Source organism: Tenrec ecaudatus, chromosome 10, assembly GCF_050624435.1.
Source record: "Tenrec ecaudatus isolate mTenEca1 chromosome 10, mTenEca1.hap1, whole genome shotgun sequence".
Lineage (NCBI taxonomy): Eukaryota > Metazoa > Chordata > Mammalia > Afrosoricida > Tenrecidae > Tenrec > Tenrec ecaudatus.
In genome coordinates this window covers 36,594,403-36,614,575 of record NC_134539.1, presented here as the reverse complement: position 1 = coordinate 36,614,575, position 20,173 = coordinate 36,594,403, and the positions used below count along the sequence as shown (strand labels likewise).

The 20,173-nt window shown below is 53.3% G+C and overlaps 1 protein-coding gene across 1 annotated transcript in view; it reads left to right on the top strand.

The window, feature by feature from the left end:
- The window catches only part of GABBR2 (gamma-aminobutyric acid type B receptor subunit 2), a 408,186-nt gene that overhangs the window by 127,246 nt on the left and 260,767 nt on the right, over positions 1–20,173 (top strand). The window contains exon 2 of the mRNA XM_075558989.1: positions 6,464–6,601. Within this exon, the coding sequence (XP_075415104.1) occupies positions 6,464–6,601 (138 nt within the window). The remainder of the gene's footprint in view (positions 1–6,463; positions 6,602–20,173) is intronic.

Below are 20,173 nucleotides of genomic sequence, written 5' to 3'. Positions count from 1 at the left end.
ATCTGGGGGGCTTTTTTTTGGTGGGGGTGTGTTCACCCAATGAAAATTCAGTGGCTCTCAGTTGTTCAATTGATGCCAAATGGGGCACTGTTCCCTTCCACTGGGCACGGGGGCCAGCTTCACAGCAGCTGGCAGCAACGGCGTGCCTGGGCCAGTGTCCATGTGGCAAGGCTGGTTGAGGAGTCACGGCTCTGAGCGATGGCATGAGAATTCTGAGCTGCCTTCTCTTGTGCGTTGGTCGAGTCTGGACCGCACGCTGAATGTCCTCTGGAGGTGAGTGGGGAGAATTTCTAGATTTGGGGAGAGGAGGCAATCATGTAACCCATCACTTGCTTCCCTGACACCGAGCCCCCTAATAGGGACTCTGAGCACAAGTCATCAGAAGCCAAATTGCTGACAGACAGCTTGCCGTAAACAATTGCGCAGAATGAGCCTGCGCCCCGTGGCCAGCTCACGAAAAGCTGTCAGACAGGCACCTGAAGTGGGCATAGAGAAGCTCCTGGCGTCTCCCCGGCTGGTGCAGGGGTGGGGCTGATGCCCTCCACCCTCCGCCCTCCCCCGGAAGGGCCTGTCAGCAGCCTGCAGAGGATAGTGCCAAGGGCAGCATTTGGGGAGGACTGAAATGTGATGCACACCTGAAACTGACCTTCACCTGAGCAGGAAGGGCAAATCTTGTAGCTGGCCCAGCACACTGTCTGCCATGAATCCCTGGGAAATTGGGAAACATCCCCAGGGATCAGGCACATTGATCTCGGGGAAAATGGGTTCATCTCGGAGAACTGACCTTGCTGTGTGTGCCCCAGTGATGGGCTCAGTATTCCAGGGGCCAAAGTCAAGGCCGCACACTAGCTAGGGCTACTGGGGGCAGGCATCTCCTTAGGGCAGGGGTGCTCAATACGTCAATCGCGATCTACCAGTCGATCGCAAATGTAGTGTGGGTAGATCACATGGCATTAAAAAAGTAGACATAAGCCTGTCATCAATCCCGTCGCTTAATTGATGTACAGCGCAGCCAATCAGATGCAATCTTAGGTGTCAAACGCACGCGCAAACAACTGCGCTAAGTGCGGCAAAACTGACAAGCTACGTTATCGCCAATTTGTAGACCTTAGTTTTTTTCTCTTAAATGCAAGAAAGAGTATTAAAATGAGTGGGGGAACTGGACCAAGTAAGAAGACAAAAATGTATCACTTTCATAGGGAATGGGAGATGTTGACACTACAGACCAACATGCAGCTGAAGTCCAGCGCATGAACAGTTCTGGAACTTACTGGCAAAAGGAAAGCACCCAAACCTGAGAAAATGTGCAACCTCCTTGACTGCATTACTTGGCTCTACTTCTTTATGTGAGTCAGCCTTTCCCACATCAAGATCATTAAGTCCCAGCACCATTCCACCATGACTGATGGTCATTTGGAAGTGTGCTTGAGGCTGGCTGGTTGTCAGCAGCTACAGTGCAGACTGTGCATCTCTGGCTCATTCCATACAGTGCAAGTCATCAGAGTAAACCTAGTAATGACAAAAATATATATAGTTACTTGAGCTGTGTTGTGCAGTATGGATTCATGCGGTTATGCAAGGTACATAAACATACATTGCACATAAAAAGAATTCTTGATGCATTTATGAATAAATGTAGTAAATAAGATATATATTTTGCATTTTTTCTTTGGTAGATCTTTTTGACTTGATCATTTCAGTAGCTCGCATGCTGAAAAAGTGTGAGCCCCCCTGGGTTAGAGGATTGCAAACCTGTTTGACTTTCAGCGGTGAGGTTCTCTGTCCAAATAAAGTGATCGATGGGACCCGATGCTCCACAGGACCCCCGGGCAGGGGAAATGGTCAGCACACTCAACTACTTCCCAGAAGGTTGGAGTTTCTAGTCTGCCCAGAGGATCCTCCAAAGAAAGTCCTGTGATCTCATTCTGGACGATCAGCCATGGAAGACCATGAGAGGGCCTTGTACTCTGACACTGGTGAGGTGTTGGAGTCGACTCACGGAAAGTGGTCTGTGTGTCTCCTTTTGTTGTTTGATGTGGTATTAACCAGCTACATGGAGAACTCCTGCTTGACGTGACGGTGAGGGACTCAGCGTGCCCCTGTTGGCCCCAACACGTTTCTGCCACTCCTGAGGCCCCCAAAGGGGCAAAGACTCAGCTTTGGCCAGTAGCGAAGTTCCTTTATTTAAGACACCCAGCATGCCAAGACACACGGCCAGAATGTTTCTTAGAAGCAAGGATGGCCAGGCTTTATCCCACGTACTTGGGTGTGTGATCAGCAGGGGCCAGACCCTGGGAAAGAACTTCATACTTGCTAAAGTAGAGAGATGCATTGAAAACGAGGCAGACCCTTGGTGAGGTGGACCGAGACCCAGCTCCAACAATGACCTCAAACGTGATCATTGTGAGGATGGCACAGGACAGGGCAGTGTGTTGTGTTGAACCGTGCCAGGTGACGAGGTACAGTATGATAAACGAAGATAAGAATCGCATCTAAACTGAGATGAATTTCCCTATCTGATTTTTACTTTGCTCTTCCCTACAACGCTGCTCCCTTAACTGCCGCCATTGGCCACTGCCCAAATGACTGGCCGTTCAAGCCTGCCCAGGCAGCCTCCTGGAAATCTCCTGGAACATTTACAACCAAGCAAGCCTCGTGGTGGTGGTGCAGCTTATGACTCTGCTGAAAAGCGAGGGTGTCACTTTGAGAACTCAGGTGCGCCGGCCCCGTGCCATGGTATTTTCCATCATGTCATACGTGTGTGAAAGTGGGACCATGAATAAGGAAGCCAGAGGCCAACTCGATCCATCTGAATGGCAGTGCTGATGAAGATCTTGGGAGTCACTGCCCACAAAGCAGTCAAACCTGTGCTAGACGCCGTCACAGCCACCGTGCTCCTTAGAGACACGGAGGATGAGACTTGACCGACATCCTTTGGGCATGTGTTGTCAGGAGAGACCCGTCCTTGGAGAAGGACGTCCTGCTTAGCCGAGGGCTGCGATCCAAAGGAAGGCCCTGGCAAGGTGGATCAGCACGGTGGCTTCGACAATGGTCCCAAACACAAAAATGATTGTGAGGCAGGGGAAGCCCCGGCAGTGTTTTGTTTGGTTGTGCATCGAGTGACCACACGGTGGAATAGGCTGGATGGCGCCTGATGAGAGCAATGACCAAATTATTTTCTGCCCCGAGTTTTGCTGTTGTTGTTGCCAGTATTGTGTGGCATTCAGAACTGGGAGGCCTGCTGACATCAATGGGAAGGTAATGTGATTATGTGGACGCTTCGGTTCCAAGTGGACTCTGCTGGTCTGATCGGTGGTGTGAGGCCCATTTCTTCAGACTGACAGTTTGATGGGAGAACAGACTCCAGGTGGGGTAGCAGCTTCCCAGGAAATTTGAGAGGCTGAAAATGTTGGTGGGCAATATATGTCCCATGAGGCATCAAAGGGTGAAGGCTGACTGATGAATAGCTTTAATTACATCTGCAGAGTCCCTGAGGCCATGAATCACAACATATTCCTGGGTTCAGAATTCTGCCCATCACACCCAGCTTGGTGAAAGCAGATTCCAATAAACATTGGGGAATATAGTCATGGCCGAGGCCTGATTCCTCCAGTTCAAACACTGGCTGTCCACTGATCTCCATGTCTGAGCTGACCTGAAAACGTTCTGTATTTGTAAGAGCCCGGCCCTCATCACTAACCCGGAATCTTTCTTGCATCTACTGGGGACTTGAGAAATGTTTGGCGAACAAACACATCTTAAGCAGTTCATGGTTGTTCATATAATTTCAATGCAACTTTGCTTCTAAATCATGCGATGCTGTATTATCATCGACAACAGCTTCACATTAGAAAACAAGGTAATATCACTGCGGGAACGGATTAAGACAGGAAATGATTCCATAAATCATGGTAGAAACAATTAAACCACCAACCCTTCTTTTCGATCCGCTCCTGCTCTGTGGAGGGTGGGAAGTGGTCCTTTATCAAGGGACAGGGATAATGAGTTAATAATGGCTCAAGAAGCCCAAGGACGTATTTTTCTCTCCCCTCCACGTCCTTCCCCCTCCTCACGCTTCCTTCACCTCATCCTGTCACCCCTGCCCCCTCCCTCCCTCCCGATTTCACAAATATCTACAAGATACAATACAAACATCTCAGTCTGATTTTTTAACCACATGCCCCCGGCCAGCCATCCTGCACCGAGGCCATCACCTTGTCCTCACCCATCACTGGTGGCATGAGCTAGGTCATTTTTACCACCTCTTCGAGGCCCCGTCTGCTGGCCTTAGCTCACGCTGCCCCTCACCAGCAATGCCCATCTCAGATGGGCCCCCTTGGCTCTCCCTCTGGGTGCCCAGAGCCTCCGTCTGCCTCCCTTTGTCTCACACCACGTGGCATGGTCACCGTGCCTCTCCCAGACATTAAGCTCGCTGTGCCAGGAACTGCATTGGACTCCCTTCCCTCTCCCTGTTGGCACCTGCACCCTGGAGGGTCCTCAGCAAAGACTAGCCAGCTCTGGTCCACATGATGGCCGTGTAGGGCACAGGTGGGAGGAGCAGGAAGAAAGGGGAACAGAGTGGAGAGGCTGACCAAGGAGAGAGGTAGGGAAGCAGACAGAAGACATCGGGGCTCCGGGAGACGTCAGAAGGCTGCTCAGCCACCCAGCAGGTGCAGCGTCTTCATAGAGGCCCTGGGCTCGGCTCAGGGAGGAAGCCGGGAGAAAATGAACTTGAGCATTACCCTTACGGGGCTTGTATTCTAGCTGAGGGAGTCAGTCGGCAGTCTGGCCAACAAATAAAGGTGATCTTAGGAATTCTTTTAGGACATTAATCAGGTGGTGTGTTTTAGAATGCCCTGGCGTGGGAGCCTTTGGGGGTGGGGGAGGGACAATGACGAGCGAGTGATGAGAAGGAGGAAGTCTCTGGCCGAGGAAAGAGCAGGTTCAGAGGCCCGAGCTCAGAGGCACAGGCTCCAGGGACAGCAGGGAGGCCGCAGAGGCGGTGCCTGGGGAGCAAGGGGAGGGGGGAGGAGCAAGTGGGGTCACAGCGGGGAGGACGGGGGACCGCATGGCAACCTGCATCCATCACACAGAGAGGGCTGTCCAAAAGTCATCCTGCGCTTGTCGATAAGCTGAGCGCAGGATCACACGATCACTTAACCTAACATTTAAGAGTATCTCCCATGACACTGGGTCCTTGGTGTCCCAGCACGGCGACCCGGGTCCTCACGTTGCGTGGTGACGGCTCACGTTGAGAACCCTTTCTGGCGGCCCTGCCTGAGTCCCCGGACCCGAAGGAAATGGAACATGGAGCCATTGGTGACGTCCCAGCTGGCTGACCCTTCTGCCAAACCGATATGATGTGGTGGGCTTCAGCGGGTGCCTCCCTTGCCCCGCCAGATCATGGTCCTTGCCCTGCAGGGCCTTAGCCAGCCCCATGAACCTGTCGAGCTGGTCGGGGTTTTTTTTTGCTGACCATAAAAACTGTCCCCTTTGAGTTCCCATTGTTGTGCACTGCTGCCTTCGTCGTGAGTTCAGTCCAACTTGGGACATGCGCTCCCTGTCTATTTGGATGACTGTCACCTTCTCAGAGGGACGCTCTGAGCGTCGGGACTGTAAGGGCGTGGACAGCAGCCAAGGGGGACGGGAGCTCGTTTGTTATACAGAGGACTCAGGTTGCTGGTGAATGGGGCCCGGCTAGGAGCCGGTGCCACCCTCCAGGGGACAGATGACCAGGGCGCCGGCAGGACAGAGGTAGGAAAGGAGCCATGACGAGCTCCTGGCTGGTCGTGGGCATCTGTTCTCAGTGACGTCCACGCTGGGGTGGACACATCCGTGGTCTTCTCTGCTGGGCTTCTTTTCTAGAATGTCAGCTAAAGGCATCTCGCCCCATCCAGAAGGCAGTGTGGACGGTGACGGTTGAGTGTGAATTCCCCCTTGTGGGTTCCTATTCTTTCACGATGGACACGCTCAAAGACTAGGAGGTGGAGGTTCTGGGCGAGGCGCCCTGGGGCCTGTTTCTCTCTGGGTTTTGGCAGGCGCTAGCTAGGCCAGCGACGTCGTAGATTTGGAGGGAGCTTTGAGGTATGATGGAGTTTCTGGGTAGCACAATTGATTAAGCACTCAACCACTAACCCGAAGTCTGGGATTTGAAACCTACCCAGAAGCCCCGGAACACAGCTCTGGCAATTGTTTCTGAAAAGCCACAGCCCTGAGAACCTTGGGAAGCACAGTTCTGCTCTGGGCATAGGGGTCCCCATGAGTCAGAATGGGCAGATGGCAACTGAGTGTGTGTGTGTGTGTGTGTGTGTGTGTGTACACGAGCGCATCAGGGTCAAACTTCATTCATTCCATGGGAGAAGTGACATCCAGAAGGTCCTCTGTGGGGGAAGACGTGCCTGTGGGAAAGCCTGGCTCTAGGGAAAGCCGTCTCTAACCCGAGCCCCGCTCTGTTGCTCCTCAGTGTGATAACGCCAAAGGGCTGAAAGCCTTCTACGATGCCATCAAGTACGGGCCGAGCCACTTGATGGTGTTTGGAGGCGTCTGTCCGTCCGTCACATCCATCATCGCAGAGTCCCTCCAAGGCTGGAATCTCGTGCAGGTAAGGACCTTCCGTCGGGGGCACGTCTCTGGTGGGCTACAGGCCGCGCACAGGAATGGTTCTCCCACACGGCTGCCGAGTCGGTGGCTGAGACCTCCTGGATGACTGCACCGCTTCCTGCCCCCCTCGCTCCCCTCTGGGACTGCCCCTAAGGCCCAACCTGGCATGGCCTCCTTGGTGAGTTCCCAAAGGGCAGCCTGGGTTTCCCCTGGGTTTCAAGCCCTCGGTGACCCACCACCAATGCCCTAGCCCAACTTTCAAAACTTCCAATGGACAGCCTCCCTCCCAGTGTCATCTCCTGCCCATCACTCTCACTCCACACCCTGGCCCCCCCAGGCCTCCCACCACTCCCTAAGCGAAGCCGGGACCTGCTGGCCTCAGACTCCTAATCGGACTGTTTGTAGCCACGGACACCCTTTCTCCACTCCTCCCCGAGTTCCCATTCGCCATCGAAATTCGGTTCTCTCCACTCAGTCAGCCTCGCTTCCTTTCTTTGTGGTTAAACCTTTTGGGAGCTCCTGGCCAATCAATCACTCTTTCTCATCCCGGAGGATTTCACATGCATGTTCCACGTGTGTAGGGTCTGGGGAGGGAGGGACTCCTCACCCTCAGGGGTGGAGAAGGTACAGGAAGATAGGATTGAGGGACTGAATGGTGCTATTTCTTTGTCTCCTCCATCCATGAATCTATGCATCATCCATTGACATACCTCATATGTGTGGACCACCTCCTGTGTGCCTGGGATTTTGGTGGGCACCGGAGATAATACTGTTCTTGCTAGAACTGTTCAGTTGGTTCCGACTCGTCGCGAGTCCAGGTGCAGCAGAGCTAAGTACTGCCGGGTCCTGGCCCACCATCACCATTGTTCTTGTGCTAGCCCATTGTTGCGGCCCCTGTGCCCGTCCGCCAAGTGGAGGGGTGTGCGGAGCAGCCCCGATGTAGTCCCTCCCTGTTTGAGGCGTCTCCTCTAGAGGAGGGAGAGGGAGCAAGTAGATCAGCGATCATGCTAAGATCCGACGTTTGTGTGATACTTAACCCACTGCCACTGAGAGCATTGTGGCGCCTAGCCGCCCTGTGGGGACAGTGTGACTGCCCCGTGGGTTTCCAAGACTGGCACGCCTGACCGGAGTAGAAGGCTCCATCTTTCTACTGCCTGGTGGTTTCAAACGAATTTTGCACTTAGCGGTCCAAGTTGTGGCGTGGACTACACCGCCACTGATGCTGGGCTTATTAGGCACACATGGTTAAGACGATCTGCTGTTAGTGTGCACCCAGAGGCGCCTCTGCAGAGAGGCACGGTGATCTGTGTCAGAACACAAGGACATCGCAGCCATTCTGGGAGGGAGTGCAGGCAGGGAGGGTGCCGCGTGCCGCTTGTAAGAGAAGTGATCGGTTGGGAGCTTGGGAGGTGTCTGTTAATTGCATAGATATTCCTGTTTTTGGTTTAGTAAGAATATCTCTGCCCAATAAGGGGATGAGACACCATGGAATGATTAGAAGCTGGTGTGAGAAATGTACAGAATGCAGGCTATATGAAAGTGTGTGTGCTGAGTGGCTGCGTTATTATATCCGTGATCCTGGAGTAGTGGTTGGTTATAAGTGTGTAAGTAACGTGGAAGATGTGGAGAGGGAAAAATTGGCTTACCTGAGATGGCGGGAGTTACGCTGGGCATGAGATGGCTGATCTCCGTGGGCCTCAGACCCTGGAGAGCACGGCCAGGTCTTTATTTCTGAGCCCAGGAGCCCTGACAGCAAGGGGTTCTGAGCAGGTTGCTCCGGAGACATTATGCAAGAGACGATCCTTCCCACTTCCTGGCAGCAAAGGCAGTCCGCTTCCTAGAGTCCCCTCTGTGCTTTGAAGGGTAACAGCCTGCACATTTTTAAGCTCTTTCCTCCTGTTGGGAGCTGTGAGATAAGGGTGGATGAGGTGATGCAGTACTGCCCAGTGCGGAGGCCTAGCCCCTAGGCATCGTGGGAGTCTTAGGGAAGCTATATCAAAACTGTACCGAATGTTCCTTTGGGTTCTCGGCATGGACCCTATTGCGTCTCTGCAGGGCCACTGCCCAGACGCTCTCCCTGTCTTTGGGGGACAGAACAGCTATAAGATCAATGTGTATATTTTGCCAGGTAAGACTAAGACTGAGACTTTCAAACTTTTAACATACGTGTTTAAGTCAGAAGCAAACGATTCCAGATGTCTTCCGAGAACAGATAAATCATGAATTAAGAAAGGAGTATGCATTTTTTCCCAGCCCCTCTGCTCCCATGACTTCACAGAGAGGAAGGAGGGGTGCGGGGTCTGAGGATTAGCCTTTGGATTCAACGCTGCTTCTATACAGGGAATGCAAACTGGTGAGAGGCAAGACAGGGCCAGCAGCAGGGGAGGGGTGCCAGATGGCGAGGAAGACCACGCTGAAGGGTGGGGCATTGGAGACCTAGAAGGAGTCTGGGCAGACACTGCTGGCTTCTGGACAGAGAAGTTGCTTGTGGACTTTGCATGAGATAAGAGGGTAGTGGGATCACAGCTTGAAGGTGGTGGGAGGAGATGACACAGGGCAGGAGGGAGAGGGGTTGGAACAACAAAAGAAGATGTTTGTAAGGAGGAGGGGATGATGCCTGATAACCGATCCCTTCGACACCTCGTGATCGCACAGGCTGGTGTGCTTCTTCCATGTGGGCTTGGTTGCTTCTGAGCTAGATGGCCACTTGTTTACTTTCAAGCCTTTAAGACCCCAGATGCTATATCTTTTGATAGCTGGGCACCATCACCTCTTCACCACATTTGCGTATTTACCCGCTTTGTCTTCAGCGATTGTGTCGGGAAGGTGAGCATCATTGAATGTCAGTTTAATAGAAGAAAGTATTCTTGAACTGAGGGAGTACTTGAGTGGAGGATCAATGTCCTTCTGCTACCTTAATACTAAACCTATAAATATATGCACATAAATCTATTTCCCCATTCTCTTATATAAATATATTTGCATATGTACATGCCTTTATTTAGACCTCTATAAATGCCCTTTCATATCATCATGTACTCACCTCCAGGATCTGATCGCTGAAGACAAATGTGGCGAAGAAAGCTTGATGGTGCCCGGCTATCAAAAGATATAGCGTCTGGGGTCTTAAAGGCTTGAAGGTAAACAAGCGGCCATCTAGCTCAGAAGCAACAAAGCCCACATGGAAGAAGCACACCAGCCTGTGTGATCACAAGGTGTCCAAGGGATCAGGTATCAGGCATCATCAGAACAAAAAAATCTTATCATAGTGAATGAGGGGAGGAGTGTGGAGTGGAGACCCAAAGCCCATTTGTAGGCCACTGGAGATCCCCTTACAGAAGGGTCTCAGGGAGGAGAGGAGCCAGTCAGGGTGCGATGCAGCAACGATGAAACATACAACTTTCCTCTAGTTCCTAAATGTTTCCTCTCCCCTGACTACCATGATCCCAATTCTACCTTGCAAATCTGGCTAGACCAGAGGATGTACACTGCTACAGATAGAAACTGGAAACACAGGGAATCCAGGACAGATGATCCCTTCAGGACCAGTGGTGAGAGTGGCGATACCGGGAGAGTGGGTTGGAAAGGGAGAACCGATGACAAGGATCTACATGTGACCTCCTCCCTGGGTGACAGACAACAGAAAAGTGGGTGAAGGGAGAAGTCGGCAAGGCAAGATATGACAAAATAATAATTTATAAATTATCAAGGGTTCATGAGGGAGGGATCAGTGGGGAGGGAGGGAAAAATGAGGAGCTGATACCAGGGCCTTAGGGGGAGAGCAAATGTTTTGAGAATGATGAGGACAATGAATGTACAAATGTGCTTTACACAATTGATGTATGGATGGATTATGATAAGAGTTGTATGAGCCCCTAATAAAATTATTTTTTAAAAAAGGAGGAGGGATGAAAATGGCACTGAAGGAATTTGAGTGGAGCCCACAGGCACAGGTGCTGTCTGCAGCTTAGCATGGGCTGAAGGGCCAAAAGATTTTTGTTGTTCTGTGGGGAATGTTGTCCTGGGCTAGCAGGAATTGAGGAGAGATGGAGTAATCTTGAAAGAGGTGAGGATGTGAGTGGAGCCGTTTCAGGGGCACATTGTTGGGGATTAGACAGACTACAACCCACGATAAAGGGTATGAGTATTTAAGTTCCCGAGAGGATAACTTGCTTCAAAGATCATCCCCCTTTCAATTCGTTAACCCCGTGTCCCATGAAGGGAGAGGTGAAGGTCAAGACCTGCCCAGATGCTTAGATTGGAATGAGAGGGAAGTGGGCAGGGTGAAGGGAGATTGGAGGGCAGAGTAAAGAGAGAATCGAGGAGCGTAAGAAAGGGGAGAGGCCACAGGAGTAGGTGAAGAAAGAGAGAGAGTGAACAAAGGAATCCCGTGTTAATAAACTTGGGGGACGAATACATTATTATGTCCAAAAAGGAGCCCCATTGGCTGTGGGACCCAGCGGAACGGCGAAGGGATGGGGCAAGCTTTCTGTGAGGTATGTTGATAAGGCGGTGTCCCATGAAGCTAGGTGGGAATGGAGAAGGGGTTAGAGATGCTGGCTATGGCTGAGAACTGCAGTTCTACTGCTGGACCTTTTCATCTGCTTCTGGGGGAAATCGGAAAACGCTGTGAAGCGCTGTTCTACCTGGTCCCGGGTGGATCGGCTTATTCCTGAGTCAGCTCCATGACAACTGGCTGGGGCTCACCGTGTATGGAGCAGGGCTGTTCTGAGCACTGACATGCATTAACTCATTCGGTCTTTTCTATGTACTCGGCACTTGGGTGATTCACATTTTATATCTAAGAAATTTCAGGCCCTTCAGAGGCTCCATAACTTCCCTGAGGACCCACAGCTAATCAGCAATACATTAAGATTCAAACTCAGGCAATCTGACTTTAAGATAATCCCAGAACTTCCGAGCTAATCTGAGAAAAGTTCTCATGAACGGAAATTCCAAAACACCTAGGAGTTTTGTTTTTATCCCCCCTCCTAATCATTTCACAGGAGCCCTGGCGGTACAGTAAGACATGAGCTGGGCTTCTAACCCTGAGCTCACAGGTTCTAATCCACCAACCACTTGTAGGGAGAAAGATGAGGCTTTCTGCTTCCATAAAAGATTTACGGCCTTGATTGTAAATAATTAATAAAACCCAAGACCAGAGGAAAAAACAGTATTGAGCTTAAATTTGAAGCACCTGATTTGCAGAGGGCAATGGATGATACAGGAAGCCCTGAATCAATTTGTAAAGTCTCTGGTGAGTCCTCTCTGACCACTGGCAAACAATGTGGATGACCGTGTGACTGGACAGAGTGCATTGGAATGTGGACTCATGCAGGTGTGGTTAGTTTCCCGTTTAACACAATAACATCTCTTCTCCCTTTTCATCCATTTTAAATTTGTTTCTAGTTTTCACTATTTTCTGATTTTTGTTTGGTTTACTAGATCATTTTATTGGGAGCTCTTATAGCTCTTATAACAATCCATACATCAATTGTATCAAGCATCTTTGTACATAGGTTGTCATAATTTTCTAAGCATTTACTTTCTATTGAATCCTCAGTATTAGCGCCTCTTTTTCCCTCCCTCCCACACCCTCGTAAACCCCTGATAAATTATAAATTATTTTCTGCTTTCTTTTGGATGAAGGTTATTTTGTGATTTTTGTTCATTTTTGTTTGCTTTGATTTTGTTGTCTTTGTTTTGGGGGGTTGTTGGTGTGATTTTCTTTGTATGAAATCCAGAGTAGGTAAATCTACAGAGACAGTAATTGGATTAATAGTGTCTTAGGGCTATGTCAAGGGAGATTAGGGAGAGATGCTAAACTAACGATGAGCACAAGAATAAAGAAATGTTATAAAGTTGATAGTAGTGATGACTCTAGAACTGTTTTTGATATGCTTAAACCCCGGGATTATATGATCTATGAATTATGTCCATTAAATTGTTAGATTTTGTTTAAGAGAAAAAGACTGTAGCGAGGACTGGGGTGGACATGAGCCAGGGTGCTAGGGTGCACAGAGAAGGCAGGGAAAAGCTCTCTGAGGAAGTGACATTTGAGGGCGAGGCGAAGTCATCTGGGGAAGTGATGGAGGGAGAGCCTATGTGGGCAGCTCTGATGGGATAGACCCTGGCGGTCGGTCCCTGGAACAGAACGAGGACAGAGGGGCTGTGGCGTGGTGGGCGAGGAGCTAGGCAGGGGCCAGACCCTTGGGCCACTGTTTTCTTGAAAGGCAACCTGGCCTTCTCTCAGTCAGGGTGCCGCAGGGAGAGAGCGAGCGCATGGTGGGAGCAAGACGAGCCAGCGGTGTGGGTCCCGGGGAGGCTTCCTAGCAGAGGTGATGCTGCTGACGATGGAGGAGAGGGTGTTGGACAGCTGGCGTCGTGGAGGAGACTGGGCGTGCAGGAGTGGGAGGTGGGAAAGCGCGTGGGCTTGGGGAGGCGTGAGTCATTGCTTGTGGCCCGAGCGGGCCAGGCTGAGAGTAGGCAGGTGCAACCAGCCAGAAGGCCTGGGAAGCCTTCAGCCGTGGTGCAGAATTGCTCAGGTCAGGTCACCTCCCTTTTCTGGCTTGAGCTTCCTTTCCTGAGGACTTCGGAGTCTACCAGATCCCAAAGGCCTGCCCTGTTGCCAGGCGCCTTACCTGCCTCCCTGAGACTCAAATGGCAAAGCCAAGGTCACAGTGATAATGGCTTTGTCGGACTGGGAGAAGGATGTGGAGGTTGGAGTCCACCAGAGGCGCAGCAGAAACAAGGCCTGGCGAGCTCCTGCTGCAGTGGAATCTGCAACTGAAAACCCTGCCAAGACAGTCGTGCTCTGGCACGGGCCTGTCGCCGCCCGAGTCACAGTGGGCCTGATGGCAATTGGCGGCGTCTCGGTTGTTTTTGTCTGAATGAAATGATCTGGAAGTGAGTTGAAAGGGGCCAAGTGCACACTAAGCACTACGGCTTCCTTGAGTCGTTGTTCCTTCCTGCCTCCAGCTCCTCCTCTGTGCACCCCTATTCCTTGGCATTCGGGTCTTTTCTATGCTCCTCCCTTTACCGACACCGTTCCCACCACCAGAAACACCTCTCCATCCTGCAGGAATCCGGCAAACTCCCTTGGCCCACTCTCAGCCTTACCCGGAACTGACCACCCCTCTGAATTTCCTGATTAGAAGCAGGAATAGCGCAACCTTGGCTTTGCCACCCAGAGACCTGGCCGCAGCCAGTGCAGGACAGGTCTCCGGCTGATGGTCCCAAACCTTAGGCGTTGACAAGAGGGAGAACTGGTTACCCTGTGCTGTGTCATAACCCATCCAACACTGAGTGGGCTGTAACAACGGTCAGCGTTCCTGTCGTGCTGTTGCTATGAGTCAGGGATCCAGACAGGGTATCGCGCAGCGGGATTGACTCATGTTTGCTCCATGTTGTCTGGGTCTGAAGCCCAGGGGGCCTGCAGTCATCAGAAGGCTTGACTGGGGCTGAGAGCCCTGTTCCCACCGTGGCTCACTCAGCTGGAGGGCAAGTTGGTTCCTCTCCATGCAGGCCTCCCCAGAGGGCCACTGAGTGCCCTCATAATTTGGCCACTGGCTTCCCCAAAAGCAAGTGACCTGAAAGATCCTAGCAGAGGTGACAATATCTTTTAGGAATAGGCCTTGGATGTCACATACCATCTTCTGTGTCCTGTTCTATTGGTCATACTAACTACCTCTTATTTTGCGTGGGAGGGGATGTGGCAAGTAGCCCAGGAGGTGAAGGTCACTGGGGCCACCAGCTTGAAGGCTGCCCACCACAGCGTCACTCCTGTCTGCCAGGAAGGCAGAAGCTCGGGTGTCCTGCAAAGGGAACTGATGCTGAGCCCACCCTTTCCAGCTTGGCCGAACTCCCGCTCATCCTTCAAAACCCTCCATGGGTGCCGCCTTCCCTTTGAAGCCTTCTCTGCTATCTCCCTTCACCTCCTTTCTTCTGAGAACCCCAATCTCCAGCCCCCAGCAGTTAAGGGGGCCTTTCTTCTTCTACACCATGCATTCTGGCTGATGGTGGTCCCTTCCCCAAGGGGTAGAAATTGATTCTCTACCGAGATCCAAAACCGAACTCAATGCCATCGAGGCCATGGCACCTCACGGCGACCCCACAAGACAGAGTGGAACTGCCCTTGTGGATTTCTGAGACTGTAACTCTTTACAGGAGTAGAAAGCCCCATCTCTCTCCCTCACAGGGGCTGGTGGCTTTGAACTGATGACCTTGTGGCTAGAAGCCCAACATGTAACCACAACGCCAAGGTCGGGGGAGAGAAATCTTCCTCTTTCTATGTAGAGAGCACCGATACGGTTCCTAAGCAGACATGCCGTCTCTGTGTGGTTTCACGCTTCCCCGGGAGAGGCAATCAGGCCAAGGGCTGGAGCGGCTCCCTGGGAGGGCAGGGCGAGGCTGAGGGTCCCCGTCTGCCATGGTCCATGGTCCTGTGGCATAGAGCGGTGGAGTGGATGCTCACAGACGGGAACGCTGTGCGTGCAGACCGTGGTGATCTCGGAAGTCAATCGGTCACCAGGCCAGCCACCCATGGCACCTCGGTGTGGCCTCAAACCGCTGACCTCTCTGTGAGCAGCCTCGTGGGCGGTGTGTTCCACTCCCAAGCCCTCGGAATTGCGTGTCGATTCCCCTCGCGGTACGGAGTGCATTCTGTGGGAGCAGGTTTGCACCACGCGGTCCCATGCTGCTCTTCACAGAGCCTCTGCGGCTGGACTTCTAGCTTCTTGGAAAGCAGGGCCGCTTCGGTTTCCAGCACCCAGCCCAGAACCCAGCACCCGGGGCCCTCAGTGTATGCCGAGCAGGGACTGGGGTGCCTGAAACCCTCCACATCAGAGTCTCTCCAATGGGGACTCAGAGCCCGATTCCCCACCCCCCAAAACTAGCGCTTGACGGGTGAGTCTCAGGCACAGACCCCCTGCCCTGAGCGTTTGTTACTGCACCCTGGGGTCAGATCCAGGGGCTGCTGGGAGTGTGGGTGGACCCTGAGTGGGCAGGTCTGCGTCGGGCGGGAGGGTGATTCTCTGCAGCTTGTAGAGCTGGGCAGAGGGAGGGCACAGAGAGACTTCATCCTATGAGGATGCATATTTCGGGGGCCTGAGTTGCTGCTCCCCACTAGTCTCAGGACACACAGCGCCTGGGTTTGGATCAGATTTTGTGGGCCTCATAACCCCCTCCCCATCGGCTTTCGTCACTGGCCTGGGATCCAATGAGTCCCTTAACTTACTCCAAACTGGGCTGGGAGACAAGGATTTGCGAAGGGGGCAATGCATGTAATCCATCTCATTGAAAAGGCTCTCTGACGGCCCTGTGGGGGAGCAGTGCGCTGGATAGGGGGCTTGGGATGCGTCATCCCCGGCTCTCTTTCCGGGCGCCCAGAAACAGGAATGGCCACGCACGCCGGCGGGAGGGGTGAGGACTCGCCCGGGTGCTGGAATCAGTTAAATTTAACTTTGCCTTTTGTTGGACTCCTTTTTGCCTGGTTGCTGCGCAGAGAGGCTAATAATGTTTAAGTCGTGATGTGAGTCATTTGGCTGCTGGCAGCCTTGGCTCTTCCGTGAAGCTTCGCGGACCTTCCCGGCGCTGAGATCTGAGGGGCAGGATGCTGGTAGGCCTGCAGGGCCTGCAGGGCTCAGGTCTGAGCCTCATCCTGGGGGGCAGGGGTGTGTGTAGAGGCGTGGGGTGGGGACCTGGGCCTTGGAAAATTGAGCCCCTTCAGGCTGGAGAATGTGTAGCGGCCTGGGGTTGGAGCAACTACCTGGCTGTCTCTGAGAGATGTCACTGCCTCCCTCAGTGTCGGTGGGAGACTCGGAGCCGTGGTCGAGGCCGGGAGGGGAGGCCTGGCACTGGAGCTGTCTGTGGTGGAGCAGAAGGCTGGGCTTCAGGTCCTGCAGGGCCTGCTGCTGGGGGGACTGAGTACCTCTCTCTCCTGGCTCATGCACACTAGTTATCTTTAACCCTTCCCTTGCCATGTTCCTCAGACACCCTCTGAGTCCTGTTCTCAGTGACCTGAAGGAGCCACACCTTTGGGGGGGGGGGCACTCTTGCAGATAGCCCAAAGAGCCTCGGTGGCCCAGTGGTTCAGCACCAGGCTGCGAGCTGCAGAGTCAATGCAGTTGGCACCCGTCAGCCACTCTGCGGGAGAAAGCGGTGGTGCTGGAAGATTTACAGCCTCGGGGACCCTCTCTGGCAGATCTGAGCCATCCTACAAGGCAGGTCACCTCTCCAAGGGGTGCAGGAGGTTGGAATCACGTCGTTGGCCACAGGGTTCTTGGACAGATCTCCCAACAGCCTCTGTGTCCTTCTGAAAGTGTGGGGCCTGGGGAATAAGCAGGAGTCCGGGTGGGGCAGACGGCGACGGAAGAGAGCGTAGAGAAGGGACAGCTGAGAGGGAGCGTGATGTTCGCCGAGACCTCGACTAAACTCCGGCCGTCTCTGGAGTGAGACGCTAGCTGCCCTGGCATGAAACAGCCGAGCTGGTGAAAATAAAGTCCGATTCCTACAGGGACAAAGGGGCCACTCGTGGGAACACACGGCTCTGCTCTGCCAAGAACCGTCTCCCGCAGAGCCGGTGCGGCTTCAGAAGGCAGCCGCAGCCGGGCACTGAATTGTGGGCACATTTCCCCTGGCACCGAGTCAGCCCTCCCCACGGCGGCCCACCCTGCCTCGCAGCCTGCCTTGGCCCTCCCCCAGGACCTTCCTGGGAAGAGAGCGTCTCTGCCTGTGGGATGGAGCTGGCTGCTTGGAGAAGCTCAGCGAGGCTGCGGTGCTGAGGAGCGGTCAGAGGGCGATGGCCACGAGCCCCAGGACATGGAGGGCTGGGGCCTCTGAACACGCGAAACTGCGTATGGCTCCAGCGTATCAAATCAAACACGCACACCAACGAGGCCAGGGTACCGAATTCCAGCATAGAAGGTGGAATTCTATCGTTAGACGCCACTAGCCTCCTGGGCACAGGGCTTCTGGGATCCAGCTTGGTTTTCCTCTTCTGGAGGCTGCTGGCTTCCCAAGAAATCCACAGAATACTTATCACTTAGCGGCAAGGGTTGGAGACAGGGCACAGAATGGTGGAGCTGGGAGCATCATCGCTACTCTTGGGTCCTGTCGCCCAGCTGTACAGACTGGGAAACTGAGGCCCAGGGGAAAGAGGAGCAGGCATATTTTTGTTCCCCCGGCGGCCATGCTATTGGGTGCCTTGATTCACTATCTGGTGCTTTAAAGCACCGACTGTGACCTTACTTGGTCGTTGCCTCGATTGTTTGGTTGTAAGATGGGCAGAGTGAACCTTGACACATGGGAGTTGTTATTTGCTTTCTGTCATTACAGGCAGAGCACCTGACAGACTGCCCATCAGTAGCGGCTGGCAGGACGAAAAGGCCTCTTCTGCTGAGAGCCGCCCTCTCCCGACAGGGCGTCTGTGGTGGAGTGGTTACTGGTTGGGCTGCGATCTGCATGGTCGGCAGTTTGAAACCACCAGCAGCTCTGCCGGGAGAAAGTCTGGGCTTTCGATTTGCGTGAACAGTCACCGGCTTGGGAGCCCACAGGGGGTCGCTATGAGTCAGCATTGACTCCACGGCGGTGAGTTTGGCTTGCCTTGACGATAAGGCGTGTCTCCTCCGGCACTGTGCAGACGCTGGAACTGAGGTGTCTGAGGCCCAAATGGAGGCGCCTTTGCTTGTACCTGAGGGCTGTATCTCAACCCCCGTGAGTCAGGCTCCCACCACGCCAGGATGCCAGCCCGGCCTGCGTGGTGGCTGCCACAGCATGCCGCAGAGGGGTGACTGAGTGATTAGACTCCTTTGGAAACCTCGCTCTCTAAGAAAGGGAATGGCGGCCGATGCCCAGGGTGGGTGGAGGTCCTTCTTGGCGCTGGTCTCCGGAGAGTCCATTTAGCTCTTTAATGATCTATGAGCTGCCGCCACCCTCTGAATTCATTTTAACATTTTTAAAAGGAAGAAAAGAAGTGATCCGAGGGCATGCATGATAGCTCAAGAAGGGTGAGGAGAGAGACACTGAGGCCCAGGCTTCTCCGCTGCCGTTGCCTGGTGCAGAGAGCGGCTCTGAGCGCAGGAGGCTGTGAGTGTCGGCACAGGTGAGGAAAAGTGCAGGAACTCTGAGCTTGGATACAAATGGGCAGGAAGGAGTACACGTCCCCAGAGGACTTTCCTGTCACAGGGGCTGCAGACAGGGCAGGTGGTGGCCTTGGTGACGGGGGAGAGGGGGTGCAGAAGTCGGCGCGAGCCCGTGGGTCACAGAGCAGAGCTGTGTGGCAGCAGGCAGGCCAGATGCACAGGCCAGAGGGGATGGAGTGCTCTGGCCTGGCTGGAGCCGCCCTGCGGCCACCTTTGCCCCACAGCGCCACCCCACATCGGAGGAGGCTCCAGCCACTGGGATCCCGTGGGCTGCTCAGCGCCTCGTGTGAGCTTCCAGCCTCTCTTTGGTGGGCTGTTCTCTGGGCCTGGAAGGATCCATCTTCTTCTCTTCACCTTGGGAACCAGGCCGTCTTTCAGACGTGTATCACTCCTGTGTTCTCCAGGTGGCTTCTCTGAGCTCCCTCCTGCACACATCATGGCCTCTCTCCCAGAGCATCCGTCACCAGCTCCACTTCTGCGTCTCCGTGACTGGGCCCGTCATGACAGTGGCGGTGTCCAGAGCCTCTGTGTGCCTGGCCCAGGACAAGGTAGTGGTTTCACCAGGGCTGGTGTCACCCGCCCGCCATGGACCTCCTCCTGTGCCAGACCGCAGAGACGCCTTAGCAGTCTTGACCTTCGGTTGTTATCGTACGCCATCAATGCAGTTGTCACTGGCTTAACTGTAACCTTTCCTCGATCAGATGCATTCTAACAGCAAAGTTTCCTGCAGAACCTCTCCACACCGAATGGCAACCTTATTAATTGCAATATTATTAGTAACGAGGTGGAAGTCTTTCACTTTCCTTCTTCCTTTCCCTTAATTACTCCTTTATGCTAAACAACGATTGACGGAAGTTCACGAATACGAATTGTACTAAAACCCCGGAACGGTGACACAATCCGAGACACAATCCGAGACCTGCAGCAAGGACCACGGCGGGAGGGCCTGCGGTGTGTGCGGAGGACCCCCGTGGAGCGGAGGGACGTGCCACTGGGTCAAAGGACAGCGCTGGCTGACCTGGCATTGGCAGGGTCACACGGTCAGCCAGCACAGGGTGTTCAGCCATGTATGAGGCACATGGAAGCTGGGCTTCTGACAAGTGTGTCTGGGGTCATATCATTACCCATAGGTCAAAACAAACAAACAAAAACCCCAATTCATAGCGACTCTACAGGACAGGGTAGACCTGCCCCCTGGGCTTCCGAAGCCATATCTCTTTAGGGGAGTAGAAAGCCTCGTCTTTCTCTCTTAGAGCAGGTGGCAGTTTTGAACTGCTGACCTTGCAGTGAGCAGCCCAGCATCTAACCAGAATGTTTCTATCAAAACTCATACAGCACTGCTAAGATACTGCACAAAAATTGTTAGTCAGTCCTGCTGGTGTGCCCTTCTCTGATAGTGTCCGCTGGTGTGGTCCACTCCCACCCCCTGCACC